This window comes from Mya arenaria, chromosome 12 (assembly GCF_026914265.1).
Source record: "Mya arenaria isolate MELC-2E11 chromosome 12, ASM2691426v1".
NCBI lineage: Eukaryota > Metazoa > Mollusca > Bivalvia > Myida > Myidae > Mya > Mya arenaria.
This window is the reverse complement of record NC_069133.1, coordinates 7,335,162-7,347,787: the sequence shown is the minus strand read 5'-3', so window position 1 is coordinate 7,347,787 and position 12,626 is coordinate 7,335,162. Positions and strand designations below refer to the sequence as shown.

The following is a 12,626-nucleotide window of genomic DNA, read 5'->3' as shown; positions in this document are numbered from 1 at the left end:
ACAACATTTGATAAATTTTCATCACGTTTATTTTAGAAAAAGCAGCTTAATTTTCTCTTTATTTGAAGTTTCATTTGGAAATGTCTAGTATTTCACTAGTTATTTTCTCCATTCTAGTATTTCACTAGTTATTTCTCAAGTCTAGTATTTCACTAGTTATTACTCCAGTCTAGTATTTCACTAGTTGTTTCTCCAGTCTAGTATTTCACTAGTTATTTCTCCAGTCTAGTATTTCACTAGTTATTTCTCCAGTCTAGTATTTCACTAGTTATTACTCCAGTCTAGTATTTCACTAGTTATTTCTCCAGTCTAGTATTTCACTAGTTATTTCTCCAGTCTAGTATTTCACTAGTTATTTCTCCAGTCTAGTATTTCACTAGTTATTACTTCAGTCTAGTATTTCACTAGTTATTTCTCCAGTCTAGTATTTCACTAGTTATTACTCCAGTCTAGTATTTCACTAGTTATTTCTCCAGTCTAGTATTTCACTAGTTATTACTCCAGTCTAGTATTTCACTAGTTATTACTCCAGTCTAGTATTTCACTAGTTATTACTCCAGTCTAGTATTTCACTAGTTATTACTCCAGTCTAGTATTTCACTAGTTATTTCTTCAGTCTAGTATTTCACTAGTTATTTCTTCAGTCTAGTATTTCACTAGTTATTACTCCAGTCTAGTATTTCACTAGTTATTTCTCCAGTCTGGTATTTCACTAGTTATATTTCAGTCTAGTATTTCACTAGTTATTACTCCAGTCTAGTATTTCACTAGTTATTTCTCCAGTCTAGTATTTCACTAGTTGTTTCTCCAGTCTAGTTATTTCTCCAGTCTAAAACCTCAAAACGCGCCCGAAACTGCTCAGGTACTGTTTGCAAAGCGATATGTTCTGCCCATTTATCTACCTCAAGTCAAGTCAAGTCAATATTTGTTTATTGTCGGATTCCATATATAATATTAACTCATCATAGTGAGTCAATGGTCGAATTAGGGATACCCTTGGTATTTCCCATCCATTTTTGTTCAATAATGCATCGTGTGAACCTCGTTTGTTTTTTCAAATATAATCTGAGACTTTATCGTAGTTATATACGCACTCTGTTTTACTAATTATTTTATCCAAAACGGTAATTGGACTGGTATTTTCATCTAGTTTGACCCGTTTCCATTTTTTCATTAATTTGGATTTAATTATCTTTATTGAGTTGGACTGCATAGAGCAATGTATTTGGTTTTATTTTGAGTGTCTGCATTGACTGTTTTAGCGTATCCTGTGAGTCATTTATTGGCATGGCTAGTTTCCTTTTATTTTCTGTTGACTGTGGGATACATGCTAAAATTGGTGGGATTTAATGCAATCGTTATTTGTTTATGTTCTATGAATACGTATATGTCCCAAAATTTGTAAAAGTCCTTTGAACGATAATCAAATATGTTTGGTATGAATTTTACACCTTTATCATACCAATTCCGTGATAAAATGTGTAACCATTGTTATTCATGTGTGTTGTTGTTCCATATTATGCTTTTAATTGTCGGCTTCTCTGGGTAAAACTTGTTAACTTCTGTCCGGAAATAAATTATATCCAATACGATTTTGTTTCCACAATAAATTGTGTCTATCAAAGCATCAGTGAGATTACATTAAACATAATGTCTCCACCGTATTTGTCATTCAGATTGAATACAGTGTGTTGTATTGGCTTTTCTTAGAGCGTTCTAATATTCATTTTACCTAGGACACTTTAATTTAATTTACAAGTGTATTTATTTCATTTACTTTAAAACTATCCGAGTTGGTAATCTTGTATACATGAATTTCGTTTTATCTTTCGGGTTTGATATTCCATATATAGAGAACCCTGTGTTTGTTTTATCGTCAAGAATGTGTTTTTGCTTGTTTTTTAGTATTATTAATTGTTATACAAATCTGGGCTATGCAAATGTATTAAACCTGTCATCTTGCCAAGTATAGCTAGTGTTTTGTGATGCTTAATTTAAAAAAATTGAAATTTTGCAATTGGTGGAGAAAAGTCTAGGAAACTATTTACAACATTTGTAAATTATACCAAGAGGTTTTGCTTGATCCGATGTCCACATGATTTTTTTTCTGGCAATTAAGAAAAAAATAAGTCCTGCAGTTTTCCTAATATTTCTGACGTGTTAGGTTTTATATCAGATATCCGTCCGGACTGATCTATTGTATTGACGAGGGCAGTAAAAGAGAATTCGGTGCCGTCATTTATGTCGCGTCGCCAGAAAACAGTTATTGTTTAATTTCAATATTGATTATACCCTACACTCCCTGTTCTTTTCTGTATAGCATTCAAAGGAATATCGATAATAATAAAAAATAGGCGAGAAGGCAGAGGACAGCCTTGTCGCACTCCTCTTTCAATATTAAATTCATCAGATAATATCCATTGTTAAAGGTAATACTACTTATATTATTGTAAAAGGTTAACCCAATTTGTCACCAAAGTTTAAATGACGTTAACATTTTGATATGAACGTATGAGTTAAAAGCCATCAAAAAAAGCTATCAAAAGCCTTCTCGTAGTCTCAAAAATTCCTGGTGTGCGTTGATTTAGATATGCATCATCTTATCAGTCTAACGTTTTCTCCTCTATGTCAAGTTTTTATGGTACCAGTTTGGAAGGGGCTTATTATTCATGGCAGTTTATTCTCATCGCTATGGCTTTTGTTGCGATTTTGTAGTGTACATTCAATTAACTGATCGGTCAACTGTTCTGAGTCTTTACCAGGTTTTGGAATGAGGGAGTAGCGATAAATGTCCAAATGTAAGCGATTTATTAATTGAGGTTGAAAAATGGTGTTTAAAGTTTGTTCCAACATGTTTTATGAATCTCAATTGAAAATCCACCTGATCATGGACTGTTGTTGTTTCTATTTCGTCAAGTGGTTTAAACATTCATGGTCTGTTAATAACTTAATAGGCCTTTACTTGATAACATTTGTTCATCGCTTGATTTGGGTAGTCTAACAAAGATAAATCAGTGTCAATTTGGATTTTTTACTTGTACAAATTAGAACATTAAACTTATTAAAGTTTATATTTTTCCTGAACTATTTCCTTTTGATAGGGTATAATATAAGTAGTATCTTTAGTTGATATTGTTCTGCTACTTATAAAGTATGTGGTATTGTGTTCATTACTTCAATATGAATTCCTTCTGATATAAAAATTGAACCATTAACACATTTTGATAAATTTTTGTTCCGCTCGGATTTTAAGGACGAGATTCTATGCCGTTATTTCATCAACGTTTACATTTTGTAATTTAAATTTGAATTCGAGCTTTGCGATGCTTTTAATTATTGTGTTTTCCTTCGCGTTTATTTTTTTTAAGTTTTGAAGTATCTTGCCGGTCAACGGTTATTTCCGAGTGTACTGAGTCGTATAGTCCCTTTGAATAATCAGTTCAGAAATGTCTGCGTATACGACAAACAGTTATGATCTTGTGACTGGAATCTGATATTAAAAACATAATCTAATTGACGAATGGTATTTGGAGTTTGCGAAATGGGTCATTACACTTCCGATTTCAGTTGAAAATATTGAACAAAAATACAAGCTGTGATATATATATATATATATATATTATGCATATAGAGTCATTTGTTTCATATAAGTAATCAGAGAACAATACAATTTTGAATGGTATCTAGAATGGCATGATATAAAGCAAATTGTCATTGAGCATCGGATGCCTTAATCGTACTTAAATGACTACTCTATGCATTTCATGTCCACGCAACGGGCATTCCTGGCTCTTACTCCGCCATCACCCACTTTAAGGGTAGCTGAAAAAGAGCATGGAAACATTGTTAGTCTATCATAATAACAAAGGACAATGCCAGAGAAATAAACTTCCTATATGAATGAAATGAAAACTGTTTCAAGACTTATTACAAACATATACTTTGTTTCGCAAAAGGCAAACAAATGATTCGATTCCAGTCACAAAATATAACAAGAAAGTTTAATTTTGTTGATTTTCAGTTGTCCCTGCATTGAGAGTTCCAAAAGAAGGAGGAGAGGTAAAATAACATTCAAAAACTTAAAAATATAGGCTATGTTCTATCCATGTTTGCGACAAAACGATAGTTGTTTAAGTTCATTTTTCCATACTTTTTAAATGTTTTAACATTATAAAATCTTAAACGTAAAACTAGTTTTTTTTTACCAGGAACATTTCTTTATTTTCTTTCGCCGGTACTCTGCAGGCGGGAAGTTATTACAAATGGGAAGGCTGGCTGGGGCTTTTGGCTGCTCAGGGAACGACTCGTTCATGATGAACCTCATTCCTCCGATGTTGTGGGGCTCCATGTGGCAGTGCGCGTTCCACACCCCCGGGTTATCTGCCCTGAACCGTATCACCACATATCCCCCGCTCGGGATGGATATAGTGTCCTTAAGGAAAGCTCGATTAAGGTTCACATCCGGTAGTTTTCGGTTCCATGACTGGTCTTTCCATCTGGGGGTTTTACAGGTCTCGTCGAAAGAGCCATCTTTATTCTCGCACACAATATCTGGAGTCGGTTGGTCGAGTTCTCCAGTCGTCTGATTGAAGCTGGCGTAGCCTAATTTGACCACGTGGAATGTGTGTCCGTGAATATGCACCGGATGGTTCTTGCCGAAGCTGCCGCTCTGAGATTGCACCAAATTGGTAAGTACTATCTGGACGACGGCGTTTCCGGGAAACTTTAGCACGTGCATGCACGAGCACGCTTTTCCATCTCTCGCACAATCCGGGTTATCTTCACAGGACGCAGAAAACTCCTTAGGTTGTGTATATATATTTACCGTTGGACTTTTAAAACTTCTACCATTGACAGAAGCTAGTCCTTGAACGAATCCAAAGTTAAGGAAAAACTGCCTGAAGTTCCCTTTCTCGTAATCAGGAGCCGCTTTCGTTCCTGTTGAGCTCTTGAACTTGTCCTGACTGATGCACTCTGTGTCACTGTATATTTTGAAAGATTTGTAATCAAACGGACAGTTTGCCACGGAGCATCCACCAACAAGACTGCAATTTCGAGAGGTGGTAGGGTAGGATTTCCCCGCGCCAGCGTATTGGAGTATAGCGTCACCGACGGGCGCAATGTCAAGGTTTTTGACAAATGGGACTGCACGTATCCAGTAGTTGGCTACAGGTCGGTCACATGTTATAATGAAGTCGTATCGCTCCCCGGGAAAAATTACGAAAGACTCAGTTATAAGAGGCTTTAAGTCGAATCCGTCAGATGCTATTACCTTCATGATGTGCTCATCTACTGATATTCGCAGCGGATAATAAGTGGCTGCCGTTATGACCCGAAATCTGTAGATGTCACCTTGTTTCACACGGTAGAATTTCAGAGGTGTATCAATAGGGATGTTGGTCTGTTCATCCTTATATCGACCCCGACCGTCAATGAGTACGGAGTGTATTCGGAAGGGTCCCCAGGTTCCCCCATCAATTCCCTCAAAGCTAGGCCACTTTACCCTCCCGTCGTAGCTTTTGCCCATTGTCAGAGTAGCATAATTTGCGTCCCCGTCATGATTCCAGTCTTGAACTATCATTGTGTGCTCGTTGGGGTAAGGCTCTTCCCTCGTTTTAACAATTAATGCTCCGGCAATGCCATTTGACCGCTGTGTGCCCATGTGAGAATGCCACCAATACGTTCCTTTTTCACCCGCTTTAAATTTGTATCTAAAGGACTGTCCGGATGCAATGGGACACTGGTTTATAAATGGTACGCCGTCCATCCAGGGAGTACCGTGCATGTCGATGCCGTGCCAGTGGATTGTAATATCCAGTCCTTCCAGCTCGTTGTGAACGTTAACCACAACTTCCTGTCCTTCGTACACAATGATCGGCGGTCCTGGAAATTTTCCATTTGCCAGGATCACCAGCCGCGTCTTCTCCCAGCCGTCCCCAACTATGACGCCACTGTCGTCTATCGGCTCTGCCGCTGACGTGTTAGTGACATCATACCTTCATAAAAAGATAAGATACTATTTCACTCTGATCCGATTATATCGACGGAATAACATTGCGATATGTCATGATGATTTATGACGTCATAGTGCGATCTAGTTCTGGTTCTCGTTGTCACGGAAACGGTAATGATAGTTCATGGCCAATCGATTAAGTGTTAATCGTGTTGAATCGGCAGGGCATGGCCCATTTTTAACAAACTTATAGTTCGCCAACTAATTGAGGTAGTTTAGCCAAAGTTGCATGGCAGTGTATAGAAAATGTTGTTCATACTTTGGTAGCAAAGACTATCGAATACTAGAGTCCATTTGATGGCCTCGCGCTACCTAGGTGATATGATTTTATTCTAGGTGGCGGACAAAATGGCTACCAAATGCAAATGTAAGAATCCAATTTTGCATAAGAATCAAAGCATAAACAGAATGTCTGTAAATGTTTTGATTCTTATACAAAATTGGAATCTTGCATTTGCAACCAAGATGGCTACCAATATATGCAAAACATTTCTTTACACAGCCACGCATGGTTTTCGACTTAAATGACTGTTCTATTACGGAAGTACGAACGTTGATGAATGCTTATGACTTCCAATGACAAACCAAGAAACGCTACGATCTGTTACACCAATAGTACGAATTATTCTAGCACACCGGATAGGCCTTTCCGGTGAATTCAGCCGTGCTGAAAAACTCCATCTGGCATCCCACCCATGCCAGATGAGTCACGCGCTGTGACGTAATACTTCTAATTTCTTTTATTTAACACTCTATGTAACCATAATTATGAGATTTCAATAGATGAGTTCCATAAACATTAACTTTACAAAACATATACCTTCAAAACAAAACAAAATAACCCTTAAAAGACGTGATACTGAAGGAACTTCTTGACGTATGCAGTGAATAAAAATTACTGCGCGTCATGACGTCAGTAAACATCATTGCATGCGCTTTTTGGTGAAAATACAAAAATGCGCTTTTCTATGTATTTTTTCACAAAAAAGTAATAACAGGTGTGCTAGAATAAATATCAATCATGTGTTTCCGTTTCGTTACCTAGCAACGCAGGTGCCCTCGGGTCGGATTTTTTCTATCCGGAAAGGAAACACATGACAGATATTATTATTAGTATCGTTGTTTGGAATGTATTGCATGTAATCAAAGACATCAAACGTAGTACATTCGTACAATAGTCGTGATAAATCGTTCATACGGTGTCATCGATCGTCGAGCAATCGTAGTAAAACTATATTTATATAATACTACTTAAAACATCAATATAAGTGTATACTTTAGCTCAAAGGAATCCGGCATCTTAATCGTAGAGAACGCGTAGAACAGTGAGTGAAACTGTGTTGCATTATTGTAAAAGAATTTCAACACAAACTGAAATCCGACAAGTATCGAGACTACCACGATTTGTTACGGAACATCACGAAAGACTATGCGATAATCCGAACGCTGAACGAATATCCCAATCCGTACTTCGTATAGAGCATTCACGGTTACCGGTTAGATGTAAAAGTTTTAACAGGTACTCGGTTATAATTTGGTAACCGGTAACAGATCTATAAAGCGATGAATTATACAACTATTCAACAATTGCAAATACATTATTATCTTTTAGCTTACATAAACAGAGACATCAGTTTGTCCTTTCATTTGGCAAATCTGATGGAAAATACCAACCTGTATAGCTTCCCGTTTTCTGCGAAGAGTTGGTCACTCCCAGCCATCATGGTTGTCCGTACGTCAATTGTCAGCTCGAATACGCATTTCTTGTATGACGGACGGCAATCGGCGCTCACCTCGTGACGGCCAACCAAGAAGATGCCGCTACATACCAAAAGCCACATATTCCACTCGCCGATCACTGGTCAAGGAAATAAAACTATTTAAGGAACTGGACAGATTTGAAATAGTTCCTGTTTTCGTACGCCAGACACAGTCGTTATTATGAAGAATTGATAAAGCGTTTTTTGTGCTTATCGGCCGCTTTCAATTGTCTTGAGAAGGTCATTTTCAAAATCTACGCCAAATATAATTAAACGGCTGCCAGAATACTTTTGCACTTCCATTGATGAAAAGCTAAATACTGACCTACTTCATTTATCTTTTGACTGAAAATATGACTGAACATGTTCTTTGTTTTGTCATATGAGAGACAAATGGCAAAAGGAATTATGGAACTCTATCATTAAAGCGTATGGTATTTGCAAGTTAAAAGTCATTTCAATGCCCTTCGCTGACCAGTGTTAGTATTCATTTCTTTAATTCTGATTAATTAATTATAATAAAATCACTCAAACGAACCAAACCTGTTGAAATGGTTGCTTAAATGACCTTTGTACATATGTAAAGGGTACACATGATGAGTGTATAATGTGCCAAACACTGTATTCGTACGCCTCTTTCTTCCTTTAATTAGTGTGCGAAGTATGTTTGCGACAATCGGATCATCCCGGCCCCTTTCCATAGAAAATAACATCGGATGTATATGGACGGTTTACAATGTCATATTTTTTAACATTTAAGCACTCTGCAAGTAGATCGCGTAGTTATTTTAATTTAGCAGTTAATTCTAAGGTCTTAAAATTCTTGGGAATCTTAATTATTCATGCAATAATACAGTTCGCTGGCGATCCGGGGAATAGCAGGGACTTTGATTTTCGGTCCGGCCATCCCCGGCTAAAATCCCTGCCCTGCGGAGTCGTACAGATGGTAAAATCCCCCCACGCCCCAGGGATCCTAGGTATAGCCCATTCCCTGCTATTTAAAGCGAAGTCAAAACCACCGCATTCACCCGGCATTGCGGGGCCACCTGAAAGGTAAGAACGCGGCCCATTTCCCCGGCTATCCCCGGTATACCCCCGGACCTGGGGGCGTGGTTACAATTGACTGGTGCATTACTTCTTTTGAACTACTTCTTATAATGCACCGGCGAAATACTTGCAGGATTGTTTTCAAAGAAAAACGGCCGAGGTGTTCCGATTGAGTTTGAGAGTGAAAACATACAAGCAGCCAAATGATCATTCGGAACTCCTCGGCTATTTTCTAATGTCAGAAATATGTGCACTTCAACTGCTTCAAGTAGATCGCAGCGTAATTTCATTATATAACAGTTAAACTTAATGACTTAACTCTTGGGAATCTTAATTATGCTTGCAATAACACATTTAACTGACAATCAATTAAACTTAGATATTCAAATACAAGCTAAAACTCTTCATTTAATTAATAATATAAATCAAAAAGAAAACTTACTTTTGAAGCCGCGTGCTCCAAAGCGATTGTCAAGTAATAACACAGAATAGCTAAATATTTATTATATATCATTTAATTTTGAAAACTATCGATGGACTGATATCAATTTCAAAACAATTACAATTATATCATCGTACAATTAAAGAAATATTAATTGTATCGAAGATATTAGTGCCATAGGCCAAAGAAAGTTCATATCAGCGTATAGTTACAAAATAGTTGTTATATGACTTATTGGCACTATATTATAATTAAGTGTACGTTCATATCACTTAATTGATCCTATCGATGTTTAACAATATACTGATAGTTGGTATTGGTACATATTTGTGGGCAAATGACAAGCATTTACCCATTTTTTCTGTTGCTCCATATCATGTAGAGCAAATCTGACAGTGATGGACTTGGTACAGTCATCTATTTCCATAGTTCCCTGTTTCCTCTGCACATGCGCGGTGTAACTGTGATAAACGGTTAAAGGTGCATAACCGGCTAAAAATAAAGACATTAAAAGCATTTACTTTAGATTTATTACTTGATATTCATTCTCATGCGAAAAGTGATCAGAAAAGCGTAATTGAAACGAGCAAAACATTATTATGAATAACAAAATTATCGATGTCATCCCAGTAATCATACTATGCAAACGTACCGAGGTAATTTTTATGACCAAAATATCTATAATTTGATTTTTAACTAAAAGAACCATAAAAGTTCATCTTTCGGTGTTTTTCCCTTTTTGTACAACCAACAGTTGATTTTATTTGCTATTTATATGAAATATTTACAAAGCTGTGATAGATATTCTTAAGCTATAACGTCTGTCCGATGTCCGTCCATCCGCCGTCAACATGTTCCTTCAAAAAACTGCTCTTCCTGTTCCAACTTCAGAGGAATGCTCCTTTGGTGACACTCCTCCAGATACTCCAGTAAAAGTGATCCGGAGCGAGTCAACACATGTCGTCTTTTTGGAAAACTTTTCTTTAGAAACTATTAACTTGATTTAAAAACAAATAAATCTCAGAAATGTTTCTTCGGTGACCATATATATCAAATTCCCTTCACCCTATTGTAATCTGTAAAAAGCCCAAGGCAACTACATAATCTCTTCAACATTTTTATTAAAACATGGCATTGTGTCCCCTGTTCAAAGAACCCAATACATGTGTATCTGGATCTTTACCGTAGTTAGATTGTTGGTAACACTACGACAAACCTGTTCCCAAAAGCTAGTTTTTAAATGCCCCAAAAGTCGGCATTTCATTTATGTGTGCGCTTTTGAAGGAATTTTTTTAAATGAATAACAGCTCATAAAGCTTATGTCGCTTGAAGTCATGGAATGTAGCTGTCCAGGCTCCTGCAATGACACTGTTTCAGTATAACGTGCAAACGAATGCCGGAAGATGACAAATTGATAGTAACATTTTCAGTATCATTTTTGTCCAAAACGTTTGGAAAAGTATTTGTAAATATGCAGTTTTGCGTTATGAACAATCTGTGTGGCTGCAAAGAATGGAGAATCAGCGTATGTGCAGACTTCACTAGATTTCCACAACCAGCTGATTCTAACATCGGCTTAACGGGAGGCGCTTGAAACGCCAGCCACGGTTACAAATGTATGACTTCCCTTGTGCGACGTCACCTCGTCAAATGTACCGTGTGCCAATGTAATTTTCTACGTTTGAAATTATGAATAAGGAGAAATTATTTTTCTTGATTTGATGAGTAGCTGGCGTGATATTAGTTCTACACGTGTGGGTTTAGGCGCAAAATAGTCATTCAGCTTCGAAACGTTGGACAGAACGGATCGAGTTCTCTAAAATAATTTTATAGATTATAACTATAGTTGTAGTAATTAAGATATGGTAAAATGTTTGGATCAGCATTTTGTGAAATCTAAAATTATCTTCTTTGTGTATGTGTTTGTGAACCCGTGTTACCATTATTACAGAATGAGATTCCTGGAAGAACTTTATGTTAATTAACTCAAATGTTTATTTGATATGATGTTTGACTGCTATTTATTAAGAACAGGTGTGTATATCCGCATGTATGTATCAACGCACAAGTGCTACTGTGTATTCAAATCAATATTTGATTTTTTTTTAAATTGTGTGTTTGTCAATTCAGACACATGGAGTTTTAAAGGAAGTTGTTTTTTTCTGGATAATCTACACCGTTAAGTATTCAAACCAAGCAACTGTCTTGGCGTTTTACTTAAAAGAGAATATTTCTAGTGAGTTTAACACATTGCGTCTCTCAAACTGTTCAGCAAACAGTTGAAGGGTTTAAAACTGCTCGCCGATAATATAACCAATGTGTGGTTCACAAGTTTTCAGTGACTAATTTTGCAAAATAAAATAAAACAAACATAAAATCCAACCTTTTAAAAAGCAAGATCAATTTGACATAAAAATATACAATGTACCGCCAGTAGGCCACTATGAAGGCAAGGCAAACCTCATTTCATTAATAGGCATTTGTTAGAACATTCCGTTGAAATGGTCAAACGGGCAACAACGAAGCATTTCTATGGTGAAGATACATTCAGTTATAGAATTCTTATTATAGATCCCGAAAATATTACAATAAACACAATTGTGATGTTATTTTTTTCAAAAACAAAACAAGTCAAGATATTTGAAATATATATATATTGGAACATAATGAGCCGATTATACAGAACTTTATTTAAAGTTAACAGACTTGTTTCCGTCATTGTTGTTTACTTTCCTATCTTTACTACTCTCAAGTGTTCATGGATACATGTGTGATATGCAATTTGATACCACCGTATCAGATGCACTTGATTAAATTAAACTTGTGAGCGCAACAGCATATTTTCCACGTTTAAAAGTTAACAAAGACATCATTAATCACGAGGTGACTTCAACAATCTGCCCATGGTTTGTTTTTGTGTACCACTTCTTGCACTCATGGGAATAATATTTCCACGGAAAAATAGATAAAAAAAATAATACGACATTTAAAGCAACACTTTTTTACTATGACAAACAACCAAACAACCAACTACTTTGGAAGTTGTCATCACACAAGCGCGTTTGGTTGCGTCCAGTATGTGGCGAAAAATGTATTCTTCGATCGACATCTTAGTTAGGTATCACAACCTTAAAGATAAAATATTATTGAACAGATCGTGGCTAAGGAGGCAATGTTTACCAATAACCGTATTGATTTCATCCACATTTTTTTCGTATTTTCTCGCCAAATATGGCATATCGATATATGCATTTTGTAACTGTGCTTGCATGTATATATTCCTATTTTCCAAACTTATTGCTATTAAAACTGTACACGTTTCCTGGTCGATTTTTTGTTTCTTATCCCCCATTTTGTTTATTGC

General features: G+C 36.4%; 1 protein-coding gene across 1 annotated transcript; it reads right to left on the bottom strand.

Annotated features, from left to right (window-relative positions):
- Nucleotides 1-4,201: 4,201 nt before the first annotated feature.
- Nucleotides 4,202-7,734, bottom strand: LOC128211729 (uncharacterized). Its single transcript, XM_052916758.1, has 2 exons — nt 7,688-7,734; nt 4,202-5,996 (listed from the first exon to the last, which is right to left on the bottom strand). Exons 1-2 carry the CDS (start codon nt 7,732-7,734, stop codon nt 4,202-4,204), a joined length of 1,842 nt encoding a protein of 613 aa, XP_052772718.1.
- Nucleotides 7,735-12,626: the final 4,892 nt, after the last annotated feature.